This window comes from Denticeps clupeoides, chromosome 13 (genome assembly GCF_900700375.1).
Source record: "Denticeps clupeoides chromosome 13, fDenClu1.1, whole genome shotgun sequence".
In the NCBI taxonomy this organism is placed as follows: domain Eukaryota; kingdom Metazoa; phylum Chordata; class Actinopteri; order Clupeiformes; family Denticipitidae; genus Denticeps; species Denticeps clupeoides.
Genome location: NC_041719.1, coordinates 8,285,384 through 8,308,818, shown reverse-complemented (window position 1 = coordinate 8,308,818; position 23,435 = coordinate 8,285,384). Strand labels below are relative to the sequence as shown.

Sequence of the window (23,435 nt, the reverse complement as noted above, 5' to 3'; positions counted from 1 at the left end):
CAGCAGAGCAACGCTTCCCGCTGCCAAGAGTCTTTTACTCAGTGACTTAATGTGTATACTGGCAGCACTTTTTGTGTGCTCATTTGTCAGCTGTAAATTACTCAGGCTTTGCAGCATGCTCTCAGTCTTACTGCTTTGACAGTTAACCAGCACTACGCTCTCATATCAATCCCCCACATACGTAGATCCCGTACTTTGCTGTTTACCTGGCTGCTGCTATTTTTTGCCTTTCTGTATGTGCTCCATCAGAAAACGTCTCCTGAGCTCATAAAAAAGCTGGCAAGGAAAATACTCCTCAGGCCTTTTTAGTTTGTAAGCACATAAAGTGAATTTGAGTGAATTGCAAAAGGAAAGAAATCAATGACAGAGGTTGTGCAAGACAAAGACAACACTTCATTGTAAAAGACATTGACCTCAAAATCAGAAACTCACACTTAAAAAATCCACACCCATAAAGAACAGTGTACTGAACAGAAAAACATATCTGAGAGTGGACAGACCTTAACAGCGATATTTCGGCCGACTCTGCACCAGAGGTTGTTCTCCTGAGTCAGTCTGGCTACTTGACTGACCTCTGACGCTGCATTTTGTATAGGTCATGGTACTCCTCCACCAAACTGATGAGGTAAAGCACAGATTTGTGCACTTTCGACTTCTTATAAAATGTATGAAATAGTACCCATTTGGGTTTCATCTCTGCCTAGTTTTATTACCTAGCACTACACTCTGATTGGTCCATTGCTTTGGCCAAGTCAGGCTGTGTTTCTTCTGAAGTTTGGAAACACACACATCATGCTCTTTCATTCTGTTTAGCTCTCTCTCGGACACACATCACACATATATTTGCACACATGGGACCAAAATCATATATGACGCAGACTGCAGTACAGTATTTCATATTCACCAGTTGAAGTAAAGTCATTGAAAACCTGCATGTTTGGTAGCAGCCATAGTCCTTACATTGCTAAAGACATACAAAAAGGGCTGGGTGAACAGTTCGACACAGGTCAGGGTGGTAGTAGCCTAGTGGGTAACACACTCGCCTATGAACCAGAAATTGTAAATGTAAATGACTAGCAAGCAGTTCTTTGTGACAAACACTCCCCATGTGCTAAAAGCAAAATTCAAACCGCCCTTACTACCATTGTGTCCCTGAGCAAGACACGTAACCCTGAGTGTATCCAGGGGGACTGTCCCTGTCACTACTGACTGTAATGGTGTCAGCTAAATGCTGTAAATGTAACCATGAGTAAAAAAAAGACATTTTCCCTTTCAAGTCAAGATCCCACTAATTACATGACAGCTTCAGTCATCCAAGTAAAATGCGCTAACTGATGGTAATGAAGCAAGAAATTACGACACAGCATCTGATATAAATCAAATATTGTAATCATCCGAGCTTCAAAACGATTTTTAAATTCAGTTTATTCACTTGCCTTTCTCCATTGAGGCAGGCAATCTCTTCTACCAGGCAGTGGTCCAGGGCCCTTTGACCCCATAGCTCGTGAAGAATACGGTCAAGTACTGTCACATTTCTCTGTCTGAAGATTAGGGAAAGATTAGGTTTCTGCATTCAGATCCAATGCTGACCTGATCTGCCCTCATTCCACACACTCCACACTGACCGTGCAGATCACCTTGTGGATTACAATGTTATAGATGTTCGGTTCCACCTTCACCAGTTCCAGTAAGCCTTGCCTCAAACAGGGAAGTGTCTGAGATTGTGGAATTGAAATACACAATTTATTCACAATTCAGATTTTAAAACATTGGTATTTCATTTAAAGTTGTTATTTCTGAGCTAATTCATACATTTGCCCCTTAATCATGGATCACAGGGAATGTTATGAACTAGATACAGGTTGTCACAGGTTCATACACAGGTTCATAAATGAAAATCATGACGGAATGCTTCTGACATTAAGTTTATAACGTATTAGTGTTGCATCATTATTTAGCAGCATGTTTAATGAAAGGTACACATGGGGCTACCTGTGAGAGTCCGGTCAGCTCAGTGCAGTCATCATTAATTCCTGCTTCGTCCAACATCTCATCCATCACCCTCAACCACTGCACTGCCTCCAGCCGCCCACTGGGCTTCCTAATGAACACAGGCACTCATTACTCTATTATGCAATTTTTCGTCTCAAGAAACCCGACTTTAATTCACTCACATGGTAGGGAAATCTCTCAATCTTTTTGCATCGTCCTCCAGCAGAACGGTGTATTTGTTGGAATAGAAATTATAAACACTTTGTGTCTGTGGCATAGGGTAAGTGCATTATATTGCCATCTAGAGAAAAGAAAATGTCAGCTCACTCTTCATAGCACCTTGGGGGTGCAGTATTCTTCAGGGATTAGTATATCAGCAGATCCCATGCTCTGTTAGGATCCCGTTGGGAATGCGCAGCGTCACAAAGAAAGGAGATGTCCCAGTTCAGTAATGAAAACAACAAGTCAAGAAGAAATGTGTTTAATCAAAGGTTTTGTAACTGCTGTAGCTAAATAAAAGCATCATAGAAGTTGGCTGTTTAAGAAGTTACTTCTATTTCTTACGGCCAAGTGAATGATGCCATACTGCATCTGGGCAGGGGTATGCTGTGGAGGCCAGGGTGGTGAGTATTTCATCTGGAACAAAGTCCCTGCACACTGGCCCTTGGCTTTCCAGACCAGGAAATTCTGCACATACTGTGAGTCAGTACAGTTAAAACATGCCAGTATATGTCATGAAAACTAACAGCAGTCAGTCAGTTTGTTATAAGCGTCTCTAACTACTGATTATTATAGGCTTTTCCCACCCTATAATAATCCCCATTGACTAGTGCACGTTGGGTCAAAAAAAGAAGCATTTTATCACTTACAAACCAAAAATGATAGGAAATAAAAGGCAGTCATCTTTATCATCTTATCTTTTTTGCATGCGCCGATGCTGCCCTGACATCATGATTTCATTGATGCAAGAAGTAAAGGCCGGCAGGAGATTCTATGACTGGCTGGAATGGCATCTAATAATCAGCTCACAAAGTAAAACTTATTTGAATTGTCAGTCTCACCTTAAATGCTGCTCAGCAGGCTGCAGTACCCAGTTCAGCAAGGCTTACAGCCAGGAAATGTATTATTAAAGAACATTTAAATCTGTATATGATGATGATCTCTGTGATCATGATGATGATCTCAAAATGTTGAATTATTAGAAATGGTATTGAGTGTTACATGACTGGTCCAACACTGTTTTCACTGAAAATTACACATGGGATCTGTGCATTATTGATGAATGGCATTTATGCCCTAGTGGTTAAGGAAGCCCCTAATGTTGAGTAGGTCCTCGGACTAAACAACCCTGAACTGTGGACTCTACTAGAGCTCCACTAGAGAGCAATGTAGTATGAATGTTTGATGGCAATGTATGATATGTGTGATATGTGTGAAGAACATATGATATTCTTCCAGAACATCTCATAGATGGTTTGTTGGATGAGATTAACACCACAAACTCTTTGTTGTGTTCCTTGAACCATTCTTGAATCGTTTTTGCAGTGTGGAAAGGTGCATCATTTCCATGAAGGGGCATTTCGGTAGGTTGTACGTGCCACATCCACATCCATATGAATCCAGGACAACAAAGAATGAGTCTGCCATAGTACCATGTCTTCCCCACACGTGCACCCAGCCAAAGACTAAGGCCACTCATCAGCAGAGCTAACAGTCTTAGACTGTTTGGTGCCCTGGGTGAACACTTCACTAATACAGGACATCAGTTCTTAATTTACCTTCAGTCTGGATTATAGATTTTCTCTCCATCATCTATATTAGCAAAACTAGTGGGTAAACTGTCCAAGACATTATATAAATTCAATCTGAAATGCAGAAGGATGGAGAATATTTTATCTCCATCTTGGCCCACAACAAATACAACCATGTGGTAAACATAAGGTCATTAATCATACAATAGATATCAAGCAGTATTTTGTGTCATACTTTTAATTCACATTAAATTCATATCATTAAAACTAGCAAATGTCAAATCAGAGATGAGGGCATAATAACTGATACCTATACCTATAGCGCAAATAATTTCAGGACATAACAATACATGTTTTTTTTTCAATTAAAACATTTAAAAGAAACACTAAATTGTCTACATATTTTGCTTTCTGCTTTTTCCCGTTTCAAGGGGAAGGAAATGTTGCTACACCTGTGACTACTTTCATTACAATGTTTTGCAGTGAACTACAGAGGAAAGACTCCATCACCTGAGACAACCAGGTGAGTGACCCTGAGTCTGCAACGAAATTACTTTAAACAACCCAACTAAAAACTATTTGAGGATTTTGTGATATGGGAATAGGGACAGTGATGAGGTAAAAGCGTGGATATCAGTGATTTTGGTGGCTTCTGCCAGTAAGGGTGAGGCAGGCATGAATGTGAGCTCCGTAACTTCTCCATAAGCAGAGGTGTTGGGCTCCTTCATCCCTGCCTGTTCTGCTGAGGGATCAGGACAGGACTGACTGCAATTCTCCTGGTCACCTTCTGCTTGTCCGAAGCCTACAACCTGTAAAAAATATATATTTGTAAGAGTCGACATGCAGAGAAAGATAAAACATCAGACCAGGTTTCGAAAGACAATGCTCACGTGAACGCTAAGCCTCCTATTGGCCTGTCTGTGGTCCATAAACCAAGACAGAAGATTTTCTTTCTTCATCGTCTTCAAGGCCTCAATCTACATGGCAAAACACCAAATTATTAATGTGAATAACGTACACAGTTTATACAGAGAAGGGTTCCCAGTCCAGTTCCTGGAGCCCCCCCAGGTTGAAAGCCCAGATGACTATTTTTGGAATGGGATTGGGAATCCCTTATATAGACATGCTAAGAAATGTCTCTACAAAGTTCTAACCTCTTTTTGAATTCGATCAAAGACATATTGCTGAGTGACCACTTCGAACCAGTTCCGGTCCACCTCCTCACCCAGGTGAGGGTCCTCACACTCCTTCAGTTTGATCAAAGCAGACACCTGGGCTTGGAAAGCTTCATCTGATAGGCTAGCCAGCGTCTCCCCAAAGCTCTGAAGAAACTCCTCTATCTTCGTTTCTACAAAGTCAGTGCTATAAATAAATACAGAAAAATCTTTCTTAGTGTGGTATATTTGTGGGTGGTCTGGGAGAAACCAAGATAAGACTAGCATGGCCCAGCAAGATCAATTATGGGGAGGTTCGCAATGTTCACAGCTGGGTGCTCAATGCCAGATTGTAGACTGTTCGTAACATTGCCAACTCAAAAAGATACTGGCTGGGCATTTACACCCAGGAAATGATTTTTTCTGATGACAGATGTGCGATTATATTCAATGAACACACACACACTAAAACTTAGGTTTATCTAGGAGTCTAACTTTGTGTATGCGTGATATTTGTTGGGGACTTATATATAGAGCACTATACATATATGCGTGTTGTATTTCCAGCACTTTTACTAGTACACTGAAGTTGTTGAAATGATCATTGTTGTATGCCTAAGCACACACATGCACTTGGAAGAGACAAGGCCTTTCCTTGGCTGACCTCACATGGATCCAGGGAGTGAACATAAATCTTAAAAACAAGCATCAAACACATTTGAATTTACCGTACATGCAGAAAAACACAGATAACACACTCACATACACACACTATTCGAGGCAAGAAGAAAGGCACACACACAATTTGTCACAGTTTTTTGGGTCTTGATGTTTGATGGCGTATGACCAATGACAAGAACAATGTATAAGAATGAAAGGCCTGAAAGGCCAACAGCTGGCTGGCTGTTGTCTCAATAAACAATTGTCCACTATAATTTCCTGTTGCGTAAATGTATAAAATCTTCAGCAAATCCTCCACCCCATTTGTCAGAACCAGAATGAGTAACGTCTGAACCACATGAGTTGACCTTAAATTACCTTAAATGAATATGCAGAAAACAATAAAGCATAAGGGGTAAGGGGTCAGCATATATTATAGGCATTAGTATATATAGGCATTAGTGTTTTAGTAATTAATTGAACCAAATCAATAAGTCCAACGATGACCCTAACAGAGCTTCCATTTCAATGACATCTAAACATTTGAACAGAATTTATGCTCTTAAAATCTATAGTAAATATTGTTAATTTTGTAATGGCAGAATTAAAAAAAGATAAAACCCCACCAACAGCCAGGCGTCACACACTAAAAGAATGGAGAGAATAAAATACAAAAGAAACTGATAATGAAGATAATTAATTACATTTATGGTAACCACTGTGTGCAGTGAATGCATTTTTTTTACTGAACACTCACGGGAACTTTGTAGCTTGGGTTTCCACTGTAACTGAGAATCCTAAGATACCAGAGGTGTTTCTGCATGTAGGGTACACCTGATATCTGCAGGGACAAAGGGACAAATGTAATGTTAAGAGGAAAGGGGTAATAAAGCAAGCCTGAGCGTCCAGTGGTAGAGGTCACACAAGGCACATACTGTAAATAAGAACAAGAACAAACCCTAGTGTTTCCTTGGTTCTCAAGAAGTCAAAGCAAGGTTCCTCCATATGCATCTAGAATATAAAAATGAAAACCATCCATCACACAGGAATAACATCTGTCCTAACATAGCATAGTAGTGTCACTGACAGGTTTAGATGTAAACATGAAATATCTGTATATAAATATATGTAAGTATCATTCGGCTGCCTGGTGGCACGTTTCTACTCACCACCAGCAACTCCATCATTGTGTGTTCCCAAAGGTTCTTCAGGCCTGACTGTCAAAGCAAGAAGCAAATTATATAAACTAAGCTTTTACATGAATCTTCCAAATGACCACTGATCATTTCTTACCTGATAGTAAACAGTGACATCAGAATTGGGGTCGTCCTTATTGAGGGAACGAACTTTGCACAGATGCTGTTTCTGTGGAAGCTCCACCACCCGGAAGTGGACAGGGGCCTCTGCAGTAAGTGGCTTAAATTGTAGTTTCCTAAACCAGAACGTGTGGATAAGAGAGGTCATTTTTACTGGCTTTACTTACTGCTAATTAGGGTGCAGATAGCTTTGTCACTTACTCAATAAAATACTGCAAAATGTCTTTCGATTCCTGAATGCACAAAAAAACAAAATCAATGAATATGTGCACGAGAGACAGAACCAACTTGGTCAGAACATTACACAGGACTTACAGCACTGTTGAAGTTTCCCTGAACAAGTCCCTCAACATATAACTCTGCTTTCAGTCTGTTGATGAAGCCCATGAGATCAGTCACGGACAAACCCTTCATTAGAGCCTGGTACTTTTGGATCAGTGACCAGCGAGAGGGCTCTAGGATCAAAAGACGCAAGTCCCTAAGAGCAACAGCCAGAATACACAGAATTTAATGGAATGCACACATAAATAAATTAAAGATGTTGGCTGTAGAAGACGTGGCCAGACTCACTTGCCAAGCATGTCTGGCTTGATGAGCATGTTGAAGTATGCCTTCTTCATCTGCTCCGCAAACATGGAGAACACATTTGGAGATGCACTAAAGTCAGCCAGATAGTCCACTATCAGTTTCAGCAGCAACTGGAAGACATTTTGAAGAGATGTTTTAAAAGCGACAGAAGGCACAGTGCGGCTAAAAAAGTACACACGGTGTCTGAGGAAGTTAACAGACTGGCAGCTTGTGGTTGAAGCCCTTGACTCGAATGATCAGACTGTGCTCCCCAGCTATCAGCTTGTATTCCAGCTGTGCCACATCAGCATCGTAGGCCATCTCTGCCAGGTTGTGGGCCAGAACGTTCACAAGAAGGTCAAACAGCACCAGGCTGCATTCAGAAAGCAGAAATTTTGCTTGAAATATTTAGTTAAATGTTATTTTCTTCAAAAAATTGTTAGTGGTGAAGTACTCATGACTCACTTTTCCGGACATCTTTGTATTATTGGAGACACCAGGTTGAAGCGTGCATAAGCTGCCAAGAGAAAAAGGGAAAAAATTATTTTAGATGTAACTGTTATAAATGGATAGTTTTAAGATGCACTGAAACATGTTGTTAATACCTTTGGGAATCTTGAACTTATTGTCCTTTTTGAACCATAGACATCCTCTTTCATTGCTGACGATTTTGACAGGGTACTCTGTATCAGGACAGTCTGATGTTTTCAGAGTGAAATCAGTAGCTGTAAAGAAAGTGTGAAATTTGACTTAACACATGATTTTTTAAATGAAAAGATGTGTGACATTTATAATATATCACAAAAAATGTTATCAATTCCATCTATTTAAAAGGATTAGAAACAGAACCCTAGCAGATAAAACAATGATTAGGAGACTCTGATGCTTTTAATGCAGGATGAAGGCTGTTTTTCAAACTAACCAATGAACTTATTGTCAGCTGGAAGCTGAAGGTCAGGATTCAAATCAAAATCTCCAGTCCAGCGATCTCTCCACTCATGAGGAATATCTGCAACAATAATAATTATGATAATAATTATGATCTTTCACTTTTCCATTTATCATATGTCACTTGAAGCGATGAAGGCAAACCTTCTACACTGTACTGTGCCCCAAACCACTTCTCCTTCAGAGGGCACTGGCCCTCATGCTGAGGTGACAGCAAAAGAAGGTTGGCCTTCTCAGGGGTCATGAGTGATAATGCAGCAGAAATGACCTTCAAAGAAACAATGCATAAAGATCCATATGACCTATTTGTGAAACATTTAAAGAACATCCCTGAAAGGCATTTCTTGAGTAGGTAAATACAGTACCCCCGGTTCATATTCAAACATAAGCTGGTCTCCAGTCAGGAAGTCTTCCTTGGGAAACAGCTGCATATTCTCACAAATACTCTCCACAAATCCAATTGGGTCTGTCTGAGAATCATATTGAGGGTTTTATAACAAAATTACATTTGCTCAAGCAGCATTCTGTCTTAATCTTAACCACATACTGCTACCCACACATCAGTCATTGCTCTGTTATTACATTATTTGCAGATTATGGCCTGCCTGGTTTTAATAGGCCTGTTCATTGATGCGGTAAGTGCTGTTTGTTATGATAGAGAATATGCAAGTTGGGGTTGCATTACTCATATTCAAATAGTCACCCTGCAAACATACCTGCTCCTGATAGTGAAATTCATTTGCATCAATTTTCTGGATTTCTTCATAAATCCTAGAGAAAACAGTACAGGGTTATTATTCAAACATACCTTAAGACAAGACTTTTAAACACGCAATAAATAAATAAAACATGGAGTCCAACCTCTGTTGAGGTCCGAGTGTCTGGAGCATTTTCAAGTACTGAAACACCATGTGAATTACCTGCAAGAGAAGAAATAAAATAATCGAGGTTCATCACGTGTTTCTATAAACCCATTTAGTCTCATAGTCCCTCAATTTTGTTCGTCATGTCTCTCAGAATACAATGAAATCATATGAAATTAATGTCGGCTGTTGACCTGGTAGAAATTCTGGAAGCCCTCGTCAGTCAACGTGATTGAGATGGAGAAGATGGAGTAGGTGGAGTTCTGATCAAAGCCAGTCTCACTGTTTCCACCAAACAGAGCCAGGGCCCAGCATCTGCATAACGCACAAACCTTGACCAACGGGACCTTACTTGACCATAGTTTAAGTGCACATGCTGTCTTGCGACTCACCTCTTTCTGAGCTGCGAGAGAATGCTGCCAGTACCCTCATGACCAATAAGCCAAGATATGTAGTGCAAGGGCTTCACTCTATTTAAAGCCAAAAAACATTGCCACAAAACAAAACAGTTGAACTACTTTTTACAGTTAACAAAGTGGAAGTAATGTTAATTATGAAATTTCTATTATGTGCTGTAGGAGGATACAAGAACTCACCGGTAGTGTTTACTCTGTGGTGGTAATGCCCAGGTGATGGTGAGGGCATGGACCTTCCTCACGGGTACCACTGCAAGCAAGGCAAACACGCATATGCATGGAAAACATAGACATGCATAAGACAAAGCCATTCCAAGCACATGCATCACATGATACGTGATATACACATATACCTCGATAAAGCTTGTTAAATGCGGGCGTGTCAAAGGGGTCCCGCAGTTGAGAAAAGTCAGGCTTTGCTTGGCCGCTGAAGGGGAAGAAAACAATGAGTCCTACAGCCTGCATTTATACGTCATGTATATTTCTATGGGTGGTACTAGCCTAGTGGGTAACACACTCGCCTATGAACCAGAAGACCCAGGTTCAAATCCCACTTACTACCATTGAGTCGCTGAGCAAGACACTTAACCCTGAGTTGCTCTAGGGGGGGACTGTCCCTGTAACTACTGATTGTAATTCACTCTGGATAAGGGGGTCTGATAAATACTGTAAATATACATTTCTAGGAAAATGATGGAGAAACAGCTCACTTGTTAGGGACGCTGGTGAAGATCTCTCCCACCCACTTCTCTAGCGTGTCCAGCTTCTCTGCAGGCAGACACAGTCCAGTCAAATCTTTTCACACGCCAAATGGGTGTCGTGTTTGGTGCTGCCTTTTGCACCTTAAGAAATAATGGGTGAGTTAAATCTGTAGTAAATTTCTTTTGTTGTGCACCTTTTGATTGCACAGCCAGGGTCATGTAGTGGGCAGAGTAGTGCCTCTTCCAAAAGTCCTGCAGACGCTGGTAGGTATCGATGTTCAGTTCTTTCGGCTCATGCTTCAGTGTCTGGGCATTTCCTGCAAATAGAGTTGGGTGAGAAGACAATGTTGAGGTAATGTTACATCTGAACAAAAGAATGATATCTTATATCTTATATCATCTGAATTAAAGTATTACAAAGTCAACAAATCGCATTTAAACACAAATGACATTTTGCATGACCTTACCCCAGAAAAAATGTCCCATAGGATGTTTGGGTTTGGCTAAGCTTCCAAACAGCATTTCCTTCCTGTGAGAGTCAGATGGCTTGGCTAGTTGGTATTCTGTCAAGCAAAGTCACATTTTTGTAAAAACAGCTGTTTCCATCATCATTCGAGCTAATCGAGCTCTAAACAATCACATCACTTCATAGAAGTCCAATACACTCCAGCACTTTCACTTCCAATCACTCTGGACTCAATCCCCCCCAGAATTTTTGCACAAACTCTTTACTTTTTTTTTATTCTTGCACAATTTTTTTCACTTTATATCTTGCTGTGACACATATTTTATGTTTTACGTTTAAGACATAAAAGTGTAATATTTGGTTATGTTTGCAATATTTGCATATTGGTAATCATTGTATACTTGCAATATTTGCAATACTGTGGTCTGTAGCAGTCGCCAAAGCATTTCACTGCATATCATACTGTGTATGACTATGTATGTGACAAATAAAATTTGAATTTGAATTATTTGGAATATGGACACCATTTACACGAGCTGGCATTCGCTCACCACTGTCGACTGCCTCAACCTCCCTTTCAATTGCATCCTGGATCATGAGGGGACATATGAAGAACTGCGCCCACCTGTGGATAAAAGCAGCGGTGCAGAATGGAAATATAAATGCCACAGTGCATAGCATTGCAAAACCAAAAAAACAGACGGTCTTCATGCCCATTCCCACGGATGTCTCACCTGTCCAGAGCCTCTCTAAAGTGCTTCCTCTGAACATCAAACTGGAATAATGTCCGTTCGCAGTCTGTTGAGGCATTGGTGCTGCCCCCGTGTCGCTTCAGGAAGGCGTCGAAGCCATTCTCCGCAGGATACTTCTCACTGCCCATGAAAACCACTGACAGAGAAATGAACAGCGGCGACACCTTTAGTTATCAGAAGCTGATCAGCGTATTAAATAGCCACTTATGAGAATGAAGCACTCACTATGCTCTAGAAAATGGGCTAGACCGGGCAGGTCCTCTGGGTCGCTGAAGCTGCCCACGCCAATGCAGAGAGCTGCAGCAGACTGATACAAAAGGCGAATCACTAAGGCATTAAAAACAAGCATATTAAAATCTACACTGTTCGGATTATCACTGAGACTGACCTGCTTTACTGAACTAATTTTCTTCTTTACGTCACCAGTTTCCTGGTCTTCACCACCATCACTCTCAGTTTGATCATCACCATCCTCTACCTCATCAACATTTACATCTTCCTCACTGTCTCCTTCACCCTGCTCCTCGCCTTCTCCTGCTGAGTCATCAGAGACGTTGCCTGGTCCGCTGAGATCTGAGATGAGCAGAGCCCGAAGTCCATTACTCAGCACTACATACCTGTGAAATGACAGACAGCTCCAGGTTCATCGCTACCCACCTGAGGCAGGTCACCTCTTTGCTTAACGTAACTCATTCACCTGTATGTTTTAGGATCACTAGGGGACTTGATGATCTGCGGATCGCCCAGATCTTCCCTGCATCCAGCCGGATCCCCGTGTTTCAGGAGACCCTTGGCTTCATCATTCGGTGGTGGCTCCCCATCATCGGTCGCTGATACTTGAGTGCTACTATCGGCCGAACTTTTAGATTTATTCATCTTGAGGCTGTTAAGGCTTTTCACTGATGCACTGCAAAATACAAGAAATGATGTTACTCTGTAACATGCGCAGTTTTTGATGTTTTTCTGTTTATTCAGAAAGATGCCAATGAAGATGCAAGACCCTTTCATGGACAATAACATTAAGTAGACTGTTTGACGCAATAGTCTATACCTGCATGATCACTAAATGACTGATGAACAAGCTCTTACTTTCATTTCCTTCCGTCTTGTTGTTGCTGCACTCGCGTCCACCAGCCCGTTATTTTCGCCCAGTTAACGTCTACGTGATTGGCTAAAGAAGAACGGCCACACAACAAGCTGGTGTTTTATTGGCCAATGACCCGCCTAATGCCTGAAACGTAAATGGACGGCAGGTTTGCTCGTCAGACTACAGCAAATCTCGCCCTAATCTAAGTAATCGCAGGGGTTAATAATCCGCGTGTCGGAAACTCGGACCACACGAGGGAGCTGGAAGCGCTGCCAAATGCCCAAAGAGCAGCAGCAAGCCAGCGCTAGCAAATTCCGCGGTGTTCTGTCGAAGTGTGCCCCTCCGTGCAAACATGCCACCCCAATGTCGACGATTAACTCGTTACGAGATGCGCGTCTCGATGAACAGAATAGCTCGGCCGACAACATCGGCGTTGACCTCTTCAATGTAGCATTTCTGCGAAGTTGCTGATTATATTTGTTCATGGCTATAGACTTTGCGAACATGGCCCGGGAGATTCTGCTCACCCAGTATATTAGGAGGACAGTGTCGCTGGATGGAGGGTCATTTAGAAACGACCTCGTTTTGATTGGAAAATATTGTCTGTTGCATTAAATAGAAATCAGGTGGGTTTCTATTGAAGAAACTCCCGTTCAGACACTGTTTGTGTTGTAAATGACTGAGGTAGCTCGATATGGCCATTAATGACGGAATACCTGTATACATGTACAGAGGAACTTTGTTAGCAACTAGTTCCAGTGGAATGCTGGGTTTGAAGCTTCACTGATTATTAGAAAAACCTTCTCAATTACTTTAGTACAGCTGAAAACAATTACACTGATTAAAGAGGCACATCAGCAAAGTAGGGCTACACTACAGTACAGGCCAAAAGTTTGGACACACCTTCTCATTCAATGTGTTTTCTTTATTTTCATGACCAATTACATTGGTAGATTCTCACTGAAGGCATCAAAACTATAAATGAACACATGTGAAGTTATGTATTTAACAAAAAGTGGATACCTGTCCTCCACAGTCACCGGGCCTGAGCCCAATCAAAATGGTTTGGGGTGAGCTGGACCGCAGAGTGAAGGCAAAGGGGCCAACACACCTTGCTAAACACCTCTGGGAACTCCTCCAAGACTATTGGGAAACCATTTCAGGTGACGACCTCTTGAAGCTCATCGAGAGAATGCCAAGAGTGTGCAAAGCAGTAATCAGAGCAAAGGGCGGATATTTTGAAGAAACTAGAATATGAAACATGTTTTCAGTTATTTCAACTTTTTTGTTAAGTACATAACTCCACATGTGTTCATTCATAGTTTTGATGTCTTCAGTGAGAATCTACCAATATAAATGGTCATGAAAATAAAGAAAAACACACTGAATGAGGTGTGTCCAAACTTTTGGCCCGTACTGTACATCGTTATTTCAGACTAGAATTTATTATCCCACTTTGTTTATTTTCATAAAATTTCTCTATGACCCCAAACTTTCCAACGGGAGTGTATAAGCACAGAGCATCATTAGTAAAGACATATTTGAAAACCCTCCCATCATTGAAAGGAAAAAATCCAAGACAAAGAAACATTTGTGCTTTTTATTGTTGCAAATTGCTTCTAAAATGTACATTTACACTAGTCTGTACAATCACTGTGCCTGTGTTTTATTGATCTATCTGTCAATTGTTAACTGACAACTATTAGCTACCATACCATGTATACTTTTTGCAACTGCATAAAAATAAACATCTACTTGCTATGACCATTATAATACAGTGTCCTGATCCAGAATATTTACTTATAAATAATTACATAAAACATTGGCATATATTGAACAAAACCATTGTTATTACTATATTGATTATAAAATGATTATAAGAGAAACACATTATTTCAGACAGTGTGGACTGTTCCAGTGTGTATATCATGTGAAATAATTCACTACTTTGTCTTGATTTTGGCAACATAAACATTCACACAACTGACACAAATAATCCGGAACTGTCCTCTAAACACAACGAGAACGAGATTTTTTAATCCAAGAAAATAGCTTGTAGACCCTTGGCCAGTCTAAACATCTAACTCTTAATTGTATATAACACTCAGCTACATATACTGTGCAATAAATAGAATGTTCTGTTATTTTCTGTAAGACTCTCCTTTTTAAGTTCAAGTTTAATCACATGACTATGAAGCATTACTGTTACAAGACTCTATCGTTTACAACATTGTTTGCAAAGTGTTCAAAGGTCTTAAAACACTTACAGTACCAACATGGTGATAGAGGGTAATATCACTCATGACCAAGCCACCTTTAAAACTTCATTTATGATGCAAAATAATTTGCACCTCACGCGGCTGTGTTGAACGTATTCTCACTCGCCATGATCAATGTCAACCTTCACAGACGAATGTTGAGAATGACTGCAAATTACATTGTTGGACAAAGGACCTGTGCAGGTGACTGCCATCGACAGGTCCATGCCAAATATTTACCACCTATCATGTAATGTGAAGGATTGTGCGTTGGCAGTGAACACTCTTGTCACAGAGGCAATATTGTGCTTCGCTGTGGACCCTGTTTTGAGTCCCATTCATTATTTTGGGACGAGAGGCCAAGGAGAAAGTGACAGAAGTGAATCGACACTTTGATTTCTCAAGAGCTACGTTGAGAAAGACTAAAAAAGGAAGGGGCTATTTGGGGGTGCAGGGCACAATGTGGGAGGGCGGGGCATGAAGGACAGGGGGTGGAGACTGGGCTGCGGAGGCATCAGCAGCAGTTTTGGGGTAGCTGCGGGGGCTTGTCAGTGAGTCGAGTGTTCTTCGCCCCACTGACCATGGCCGGGTCTGCATCCACACGCTCGGACATCTTCACGCAGATGATGTCAACCAGCCGCTCAAACACCTGTCGTACGTTGATGTTCTCCTTGGCGCTGGCTTCATAATACTCGAATCCTGTTAACGAGGAACAAATCCTGTTATTGCCAGAGCAGCACCAACATTTTGCCGAATGACAAACCAAAAAGCTCACCTAACTGGTCTGCCAGCTGTTTGCCCTTTTCTGAGGGCACGAGTCTCTCTTCATCCATGTCACACTTGTTTCCCACCAGGATCACCTGAGCATTGTCCCAGGAGTACGTCTTTATCTGGGTGGCCCTGAAAACAGCAGAAATGATTTATGGCCTCCGCCGTTGCTTCATAACTAGTCTCAAGATATTCTAGTTTGATTACCTTAAGAAGACCTGAGAATTCATAAAATAGTATAATTATTCATGAAATTGCATAATTCAACATATCCAAGTAAACAGTTTGCATGGTCACCTTTATTTTTTTTTTATTCTGCTAAATGACCGGTGACATATAAATAGACTTTGCCAGCCATGTGCCTGATATGTTCTATATTTAAGGTAGCAGGACAGTATGCCCCTGGAAAGCATGTGTCCAAAATGCAGAAAAGGCATGTTATTGGCTCTACAAGGTGTAATGTCAAAAACATAAAAAAAAAAACAGAGGAAGCTAACAAGGCGTTTATGTGGGTGCCATGGAAGTACTGGTGTGTGATACATCCTTTTAATGGCACTAGTGAGATGTCACGGTCACTGTACACTGAGCTTAGAGATGTTCAACAGAGCTGTCTGACACAGATCTAGAGAGAAATGTAACTTCTGAATTCCGAGCACACTTTGCTTCACGGCTTGTCTCTTCAACCTACCCAGGAACTTACATGTGCTGTGCCGAAAACCACAAAGTCTTAAAGATAGATGTTCCACGAAGGGTAACTAAAAAAAACAACAACTCACCAGTCCTGTACTGCATTAAAAGACTCCTCGTTGGTGATGTCATACATGAGGATGAAGCCCATGGCCCCTCTGTAGTAGGCTGTGGTGATGGTCCTGTAGCGCTCCTGCCCAGCCGTGTCCTAGACGAGTGTAACATAACACCACATTAGAGCTGTGAAGTCAATCACAATCAATTATCAATAAAAACCAGTGCATGATGGATGCATTTGCGGAATTAGGCAAAACAATGCAAATGGGTGTATTACTATATTGGCCATTATTGCTATAATGCTCTTAGAATTGTGAGCAAATGCCAATTGAGTTTATTACAACGCGTTACATCAGAGCAGAGCAACTCCAACTCCCCCTGCCCCCCCCGACTGTTAATTGCCTCCAGAGTTGACGATGGCAGCGGCGACGACGCGTGAGTTCACACATTTATTCACCATGGTAAATATCAGCCGTGTCCGACACACCGCCCAGCCTCGGTCATCATTAGCGCTGATCAGAACGGATGTGTCAGCTGTCAGCTCGGTGTGGGAGGCGGAGAAACCGTAACATGGCTGCTGACTGACTCGCTGCCAGCCGCGCTGTTCATCACAATGGCAATTTCTGCCCTGCACGCGAGGCCCTGTTCTCGTGATCCGCCCGCCTCATCGCCCGAGGGGCATCTTTCTGACCAAAGCACTACGCTTAACCGTGACCTGACACATCCTGGCGCTCCATGTGAATAAACAGGCCGCGTTAATGGCTCAGGTTCACCCTGCCTGCGTGACTCATCCCGCGGTGAATGGCGATGGACCCTTATCATGGCGATGGGCCGCTCATCAAGCCCATATTATTCCGGGAAAGATTGTGTCATTCAGTGGAAGCAATTAAAGCCATCAGACGTGAGGCGGTTTTTCACTGCTCGTGAACTCCCACCATCAGCGGCATCCGTTTTAAAAGTGGATCGGTCCACGCTGACTACAGGCACCGTGCTCTGCAAAAAAAAAATATATATATATTTTGTGCTACTTGCTCCAGAGGGTCTGTTGCACTCCTTCCCATCACTGGCCCTTGTGTGGCACAGCTTCACACGGCCCCCGCGCCCTGAGGGGCCGGTTTTAATTGCCTCAGAACCAAGCTCTGCCGGGGAGCAGCGTGAAGTGTTGCTTCCATGACAACCGCTGCTGATGATGCAAGCACAGGATGAGCCGCTACCTTCCTTCCTTCCTTCCTTCCATCCTTCCTTCCATCCATCCTTTTACCAGGAAAATGGCTCTGCTGAATGCTGCAGCTGGTCTGCACGCACATCTCCTCCCCTTCTGGCTTTATTCTATTAAATGAGGCAGACGCCCCCCTCCTCCATCACTGAACTGACCATAGAAATAAAAAGTAAAATCTGCGTGGCCAACGTGCAACCGTGACCTCCCCGAAAATGGACACAAACACGAATCGGGATCTTACCCAGATCTGAAGCTTCACCCGCTTGTCGTTCCTGTAGACGGTCTTCACCTTAAAGTCGATGCCCACCGTGCTGACGAACGAATTGCTGAAGGAGTCGTCGGCGTATCGGAACAAGAAGCTCGTCTTCCCCACGCTGCTGTTGCCGATGATGAGCAGCTTGAACATGTAGTCGAAGTTCTGGTCCGATCCATCTCTCTGGCCGAAGCGCTGGTCTGCTTTTGCCATCTGAGGATGCGTGTCGGCGAGTTCCGCTCCGACTGGCCCTGAAAAGCAGCAGCAGCAGCAGCGACGCGCCGCGATCGGTGTCGGGGACTGGATCCGACCGGCGCACCGTCGCGTCAGAGCTCCAGAAATAAATTCGCGCCGAGCGACGGCAAGAACCAACAAACCGATGGATCAGTGATCGATCGGTGCACAGGTGCGTTCTGGCGAAAACAAGGGCGCGTCTGAGACCCCCCACCGCCGCCACCGCCCCCCCTTTAACCTCCCAGTCCCCGTCCCCGTCCATTCACACCGCACAAGCACGCAAACGCCATTTATTCCCACCTTTCCTCCGTCCTGCCTTCTCCACCCTGGACCGCTGGTTCCCAGGAATATTTAAATGAGATGCGTTGGTTAGCATTAAAAATAACAACAATATGATGTATTCTGGCGGGTGTGGGCCACTGTGCGTTCCAGACAAGGTGGAGGAGAAGAAAATGGGCTCCAACGACTTGTTATTCCTTAGAATAACCTACATACATAAGACAAAAAAATTCATTTCGTGCCTCATTTGCAACTTTTTTCATCACAGGAGTGGAAACTGTAACCCTGCACACTTCGTAGGCAGTTTGCACGGTTTCACTTAAAACTAATCTGTGATGGCAAGAACATTCATATAAAAAGATAAAAGAGACAAAGCATTCATAACACAAAATGTCTGCAGAGAAAAACGAAGGTTTTTTTTCTTTTATTGCCAGTCATCATGTCGATAAAACAGCCCTCGACAGAGGACGCAGCAAGGCTCACACAGATTATGTTGCAGAGGCAATTCATTAGAACCACACCTGTACACACGTATTCCAAAACCGCTTTCTCTTCAACGCCATCCACATTTTTCAGTCCTTCTGCTCGGCCACCGCAGAAATCAGTCTATTGTCCGGGTTGTGTCTACGACTTCGTTCCGGATGCAGGAGGAGGGAGTACTGGGCCAACGCCGCTCTGTTCCAGCTCTGCGATCACAGACATGTGCTTGAAATCCACAGGACTGTGGTTAAAAGTTTCGACCAGGCGGAAGGTTTCCCGCCGCTGAGCAGCATAGAAGAGTTGCACTTGATTGGCCAGGCACTGTGCTTGCTGAACATTCTGTGGACCATTAAAAGGGGGATTTGAATTTGCTATTTAAACACAGAACACATAAAGAGTGCATATTTCTGTACACTAAGAAAATAAATAATTTTCATATAGTCTTTCAATAGAAAAACTTGATTCAGGTCATAGGCAATGATTGTACATGTTGATATTTTAATCTCTCACAATGACCTTGAACAAAAGTTCATGATCTATGTGATATCTCTGAAATGACTTACGATGAATTTGCTGTCCATCTCAGCAGTCATGAGCACAATGCCTTTGTCCTTCAGCAGGTCAGAGTAATGATAGAGGATCAGCTGACTGGGTGCATTCTCACCCATGGTCTGGGGTAGGGAGCAAAAGGTTGAACATCACAAAAACATGCAAAACTGTGAAGTAAGTGATCTTACACAACACGGGTACCTGTACGTTGATGAGAGAAGTGAAATGCAGCTCCTGGCGAGACCACTGACCAAGAAAGAATTCATAGCCTTCTTTCTGGGGCAACGCATATAGAAACTATGGACAGGAAAAATTGTGATCTTAGTAAAATGGCTTTTCAAAATGTCAGCATTTAACGGAAAAACTAAATCAATGAACAAACATTCAAATAAATTTAAATCGCTTCATGTTCTTAACTTCTAAATGTAAACATCTACAGAAACCCAAAATGGTAAAACCAAGCTATATATACAGTACAGGCCAAAAGTTTGGACACACCTTCTCATTCAATGTGTTTTCTTTATTTTCATGACAATTTACATTGGTAGATTCTCACTGAAGGCATCAAAACTATGAATGAACCCATGTGGAGTTATGTACTTAACAAAAAAGGTGAAATAACTGAAAACATGTTTTATATTCTTGTTTCTTCAAAATAGCCGCCCTTTGCTCTGATTACTGCTTTGACCACTCTTGGCATTCTCTCGATGGGCTTCAAGAGGTCGTCACCTGAAATGGTTTTCCAACAGTCTTGAAGGAGTTCCCAGAGGTGTTTAGCACTTGTTGGCCCCTTTGCCTTCACATTGCGGTCCAGCTCACCCCAAACCATCTCGATTGGGTTCAGGTCCGGTGACTGTGGAGGTCAGGTCTCTGCTTTTTGTTAAGTACATAACTCCTCATGTGTTCATTCATAGTTTTGATGCCTTCAGTGAGAATCTACAAATGTAAATGGTCATGAAAATAAAGAAAACACATTGAATGAGAAGGTGTGTCCAAACTTTTGGCCTGTAGTGTGTGTGTGTGTGTGTGTGTGTGTGTGTGTGTGTGTTGAAGTAAAAAGCTTGTGTCCATGTCAACACTGCCATCTTGTGGTGACATATTGTAAATGTACTGGAAGATGTCAAATATAAATGAATCAGATTTAACAGGATGACATCCTAATAGTATCACATCCTCCTGACCAGTAAAAGCATAAAGGTATGCTGTCAGGACCAAGTCCTATAAGTTACTCGGACTATCCTAGATTTTTTGCAGCGTTGGAGTGCACAATGTCCTTCAGAAAAGGTTATGTTATGCATGATTTATGTAAACCCATTTATTACAATTTAGTTTATTATTTATTATAGTCTTATTGCATATGTGTATGGCTACAGATTAAATCTATAACCGAACTATAGCCATGCACTGTTCTTAATCAGCAGTCTTACATCAGGACTGTTAGATCTGAACCGACAAGACACTAAGTAAATAAACCATCATTTAGTAAAATAATTAAGTATTACAACATCACTTGACAGTTTAAAAATTCCATGTGGAATGTTTCCTCAATTTTGTCCCAGTTAAGGAAAAAAAATGCAGTCGTACTAATTCTTGTGTGTGTTTGTGTGTATTTATGAGCCAAAACAGATTTTGTGGTAACATGTAAGAGAAGATGCTTACTGTAGGGCACGACTTGGCTCTGCCGAACATCACTTCAAAAATGTGTCCCTGAAATGCATTACAGCAGATGTATTATAAACTAAAAAAAACAGAGCAGCGTATTTTAAACAGGAGCAGCCAATGCTGTGAGGGACATACCGGAATGACTGCACTGATCGTATCTTTATTGGCGTAGTACTGCATCCAAAGCTACAACAGAAAAATGACATTATTTCAGTACTACCAAGAAAGAAGTAACAGCTATGCAGCTGAACTACCTCTCCTATCTCCTCTCCAGGCTTATCCTGAACCATGTCAAGATTGAGGATTGTTCCAAGAGTCTGAGAAAAAAAATATGTAAATGTCAAAAAGATGTTAATTATCACTCACATAAACATATTCACTAATGTCAGATTTCCACGAAATGCAAAGCGGTGGACCTAAACCTAGGTATATAGCCAAATGGTGCACTGCAAGAGTGATATTATTCAATATTTCATGCTAAATAATATCTCTTTATTAATCAAAAGTAAAATCAAAATATCCCTGTGGTGTACCTTATCTCTGGTGAATCCCCCAGTGGCTTCCTTATGTTTGTCTTGCTGCAAAAACCAAGAAGAATGTATTTTCAATCATTAAAGACTCAAGACACAAGACACACACATACTAGTGGTTGCCTAGCGCTTAAGGAAGAGGACCCATAATCAGAAGGTTGCCGGTTCCAATCCCAATCCCCCAAATTGCCACTGAGCAAAGTACACCGCTCCCTGGGCATGTAGGTTATTCTGTCATGGCTGCCCACTGCTTCCTCAGGGGATGGGTTAAAAGCAGAGGGGCACTGTCTTTCACAATAACAATCACTTCATATACATCACACACATACATATACATGGTCAGTCCCCAGGTGTGTTATACCTCTTGCTCCAGGTGTCTGATGAATTCTGCTTGTTTGGAGTGTCCCAGAGGCTCTGGCCTCACTTCAGCCCTCTTTTCCAGTCTGGCTTTAAACTCCTGTGGCTTGGAACTACAAGGAGAAAAAAGTAATCACTTTTAAATTTTCACACTTTTGAATCAATCATGTATTCATTATTTTTATATCAATTTGCTAGAACCTCAAGCAAATGTTTTTCACGTTGTCATTATGGGGTGTTGCGTGTTGAACTCCAGGGAAAAAAATGAATTTATTAAATTTTGCAATAAGGCTGTAACATAACAAAATGTGGAAACAGTGATGCTCTGTATGTTGCATATTTCTGTTAATCTACATTCTTATCCAGAGCAATAAACCCTCTTTAACCCGGTTCGAATCCCGCCACTGAACAAAGCACTTCTCCCCGGTTGCCTGTCATGACTGCCCACTGCTCACAAAGTGTGATGGTTAAACGCAGACAACACGTTTCGTTGTGTCAACGTGTGCTGTGCTGCAGTGTTTCACAATGAGAATCACTTCCCTCCATCCCGTCTGACAAAATCACAGTACGGTACCATTTTTACTCCTGAACATGCACCACTGCATATGTCCTACAATGTCCAAGTTTTTCTTGGGTAAAACTCAAGACCAGCGATTCGTTTCCACAAACACACATCGTTAAACAACGGCAATAATTAATCATTCTTCTTACGTATTTATTGCCTCGTACGATTTTGTACTATAATGTATATTAAAAAAACTTAACAGGCAGACTTTTTGACTAAATGGACATATTCATACCGGTGTAATAATAACACAAATTTTCAATTTATGACGAATTACACAGGGTCCGCTCCAGGCACTTAGCATACCTGCGCAGCAGCCTTATCTTCTCTTCATATTTACTGTAATAAGGATTATCCTCCAATTCCGGCTCCTTCTTCACCGAGAAAGTCCGAAACTGTGACGGTACCAGGCCGGGGATGATCGGTCTAATCCCCGTTGCTCTGACCGCCAGCATCCCACGGTACAAACATGTCATTTGGACCATGGCCGCCGCCATTTTTTTCTCGTCACACATTAATAACGTTCCGGGTGGAAATGGAACCGTTATAAAAGGGTTCCTCTCTAAACGATTGCCTTCCCTACCATAAAAGACTCTCTGTAATTGATATTATGATATTAAATTATCATATGAATTATGCATATTTACTTTTAATACCACAGTTTATTCAAACATGTTACATAAACAAATCTAGTATTACTAACTACAGCATAGATAGTCATCTTAACTTTATAAATTACAGCAAAGTACATAAAAAGCTATATAAATATGACAGGATTCTAAACAGAAAATATTTTAAAAAATATACAGTGTACCTTAGTATTTTTACAAAAATATCCTTTGCTAGTATACTGTTTTGGCATCT

General features: G+C 41.8%; 3 protein-coding genes across 5 annotated transcripts; all 3 read right to left on the bottom strand.

The window, feature by feature from the left end:
- Nucleotides 1-3,963: 3,963 nt before the first annotated feature.
- Nucleotides 3,964-12,774, bottom strand: nrd1b (nardilysin b (N-arginine dibasic convertase)). 2 transcript variants are annotated; one of them, XM_029000255.1, is made up of 31 exons: nucleotides 12,676-12,774; nucleotides 12,284-12,493; nucleotides 11,975-12,203; nucleotides 11,812-11,893; nucleotides 11,569-11,722; nucleotides 11,386-11,459; nucleotides 10,836-10,931; nucleotides 10,563-10,685; nucleotides 10,378-10,435; nucleotides 10,021-10,094; nucleotides 9,848-9,917; nucleotides 9,644-9,721; nucleotides 9,446-9,566; nucleotides 9,250-9,308; nucleotides 9,105-9,159; nucleotides 8,754-8,858; nucleotides 8,533-8,656; nucleotides 8,363-8,449; nucleotides 8,046-8,165; nucleotides 7,906-7,957; nucleotides 7,663-7,813; nucleotides 7,444-7,571; nucleotides 7,189-7,351; nucleotides 7,075-7,106; nucleotides 6,851-6,989; nucleotides 6,727-6,774; nucleotides 6,516-6,568; nucleotides 6,315-6,398; nucleotides 4,898-5,105; nucleotides 4,634-4,720; nucleotides 3,964-4,552 (listed from the first exon to the last, which is right to left on the bottom strand). In XM_029000255.1, exons 2-31 carry the CDS (start codon nucleotides 12,460-12,462, stop codon nucleotides 4,319-4,321), a joined length of 3,267 nt encoding a protein of 1,088 aa, XP_028856088.1. In that variant the 5' UTR covers nucleotides 12,463-12,493; nucleotides 12,676-12,774; the 3' UTR covers nucleotides 3,964-4,318. The 2 variants fall into 2 exon arrangements, with proteins under 2 accessions (XP_028856088.1, XP_028856090.1); XM_029000257.1 differs by lacking the exons at nucleotides 3,964-4,552; nucleotides 4,634-4,720 and adding an exon at nucleotides 6,184-6,203 and having other exon boundaries at nucleotides 4,976-5,105.
- Nucleotides 12,775-14,259: 1,485 nt separating this feature from the next.
- rab3b (RAB3B, member RAS oncogene family) lies at nucleotides 14,260-18,601 on the bottom strand. 2 transcript variants are annotated; one of them, XM_029000325.1, is made up of 5 exons: nucleotides 18,450-18,601; nucleotides 17,904-18,166; nucleotides 16,476-16,594; nucleotides 15,707-15,831; nucleotides 14,260-15,630 (listed from the first exon to the last, which is right to left on the bottom strand). In XM_029000325.1, the coding sequence occupies exons 1-5, from the start codon at nucleotides 18,523-18,525 to the stop codon at nucleotides 15,446-15,448; spliced, it is 768 nt and encodes a 255-aa protein (XP_028856158.1). In that variant the 5' UTR covers nucleotides 18,526-18,601; the 3' UTR covers nucleotides 14,260-15,445. The 2 variants fall into 2 exon arrangements, with proteins under 2 accessions (XP_028856158.1, XP_028856159.1); XM_029000326.1 differs by lacking the exon at nucleotides 18,450-18,601 and having other exon boundaries at nucleotides 17,904-18,355.
- Nucleotides 18,602-18,836: 235 nt separating this feature from the next.
- Nucleotides 18,837-23,087, bottom strand: atpaf1 (ATP synthase mitochondrial F1 complex assembly factor 1). Its single transcript, XM_029001232.1, has 9 exons — nucleotides 22,878-23,087; nucleotides 22,011-22,119; nucleotides 21,653-21,697; nucleotides 21,374-21,436; nucleotides 21,255-21,305; nucleotides 21,117-21,164; nucleotides 19,659-19,754; nucleotides 19,472-19,579; nucleotides 18,837-19,247 (listed from the first exon to the last, which is right to left on the bottom strand). Exons 1-9 carry the CDS (start codon nucleotides 23,084-23,086, stop codon nucleotides 19,053-19,055), a joined length of 924 nt encoding a protein of 307 aa, XP_028857065.1. The 5' UTR covers nucleotide 23,087; the 3' UTR covers nucleotides 18,837-19,052.
- Between the last annotated feature and the right edge of the window lie 348 nt (nucleotides 23,088-23,435).

What these genes read in the sequence shown, in the direction of transcription:
- rab3b (XM_029000325.1), bottom strand. Translation starts at nt 18,525, where the DNA reads ATGCTAACCAACGCATCTCATTTAAATATTCCTGGGAACCAGCGGTCC. An exon ending in GGGTGAAGCTTCAGATCTGG is followed by an intron (nt 16,595 to 17,903) that starts GTAAGATCCCGA and finishes ACACTCGTCTAG; the next exon opens with GACACGGCTGGGCAGGAGCG. An exon ending in ACAGCTGGCAGACCAGTTAG is followed by an intron (nt 15,631 to 15,706) that starts GTGAGCTTTTTG and finishes CCTCGTTAACAG; the next exon opens with GATTCGAGTATTATGAAGCC.
- atpaf1 (XM_029001232.1), bottom strand. Translation starts at nt 23,086, where the DNA reads ATGTGTGACGAGAAAAAAATGGCGGCGGCCATGGTCCAAATGACATGT. An exon ending in GAGCCAAGTCGTGCCCTACA is followed by an intron (nt 19,755 to 21,116) that starts GTAAGCATCTTC and finishes TCCTGTCCATAG; the next exon opens with TTTCTATATGCGTTGCCCCA. An exon ending in AGATGGACAGCAAATTCATC is followed by an intron (nt 19,248 to 19,471) that starts GTAAGTCATTTC and finishes AATGGTCCACAG; the next exon opens with AATGTTCAGCAAGCACAGTG.
- nrd1b (XM_029000255.1), bottom strand. Translation starts at nt 12,462, where the DNA reads ATGAATAAATCTAAAAGTTCGGCCGATAGTAGCACTCAAGTATCAGCG. An exon ending in TAAGTTCAAGATTCCCAAAG is followed by an intron (nt 7,958 to 8,045) that starts GTATTAACAACA and finishes TTCTCTTGGCAG; the next exon opens with CTTATGCACGCTTCAACCTG. An exon ending in AGGGAAACTTCAACAGTGCT is followed by an intron (nt 7,107 to 7,188) that starts GTAAGTCCTGTG and finishes TTGTGCATTCAG; the next exon opens with GAATCGAAAGACATTTTGCA.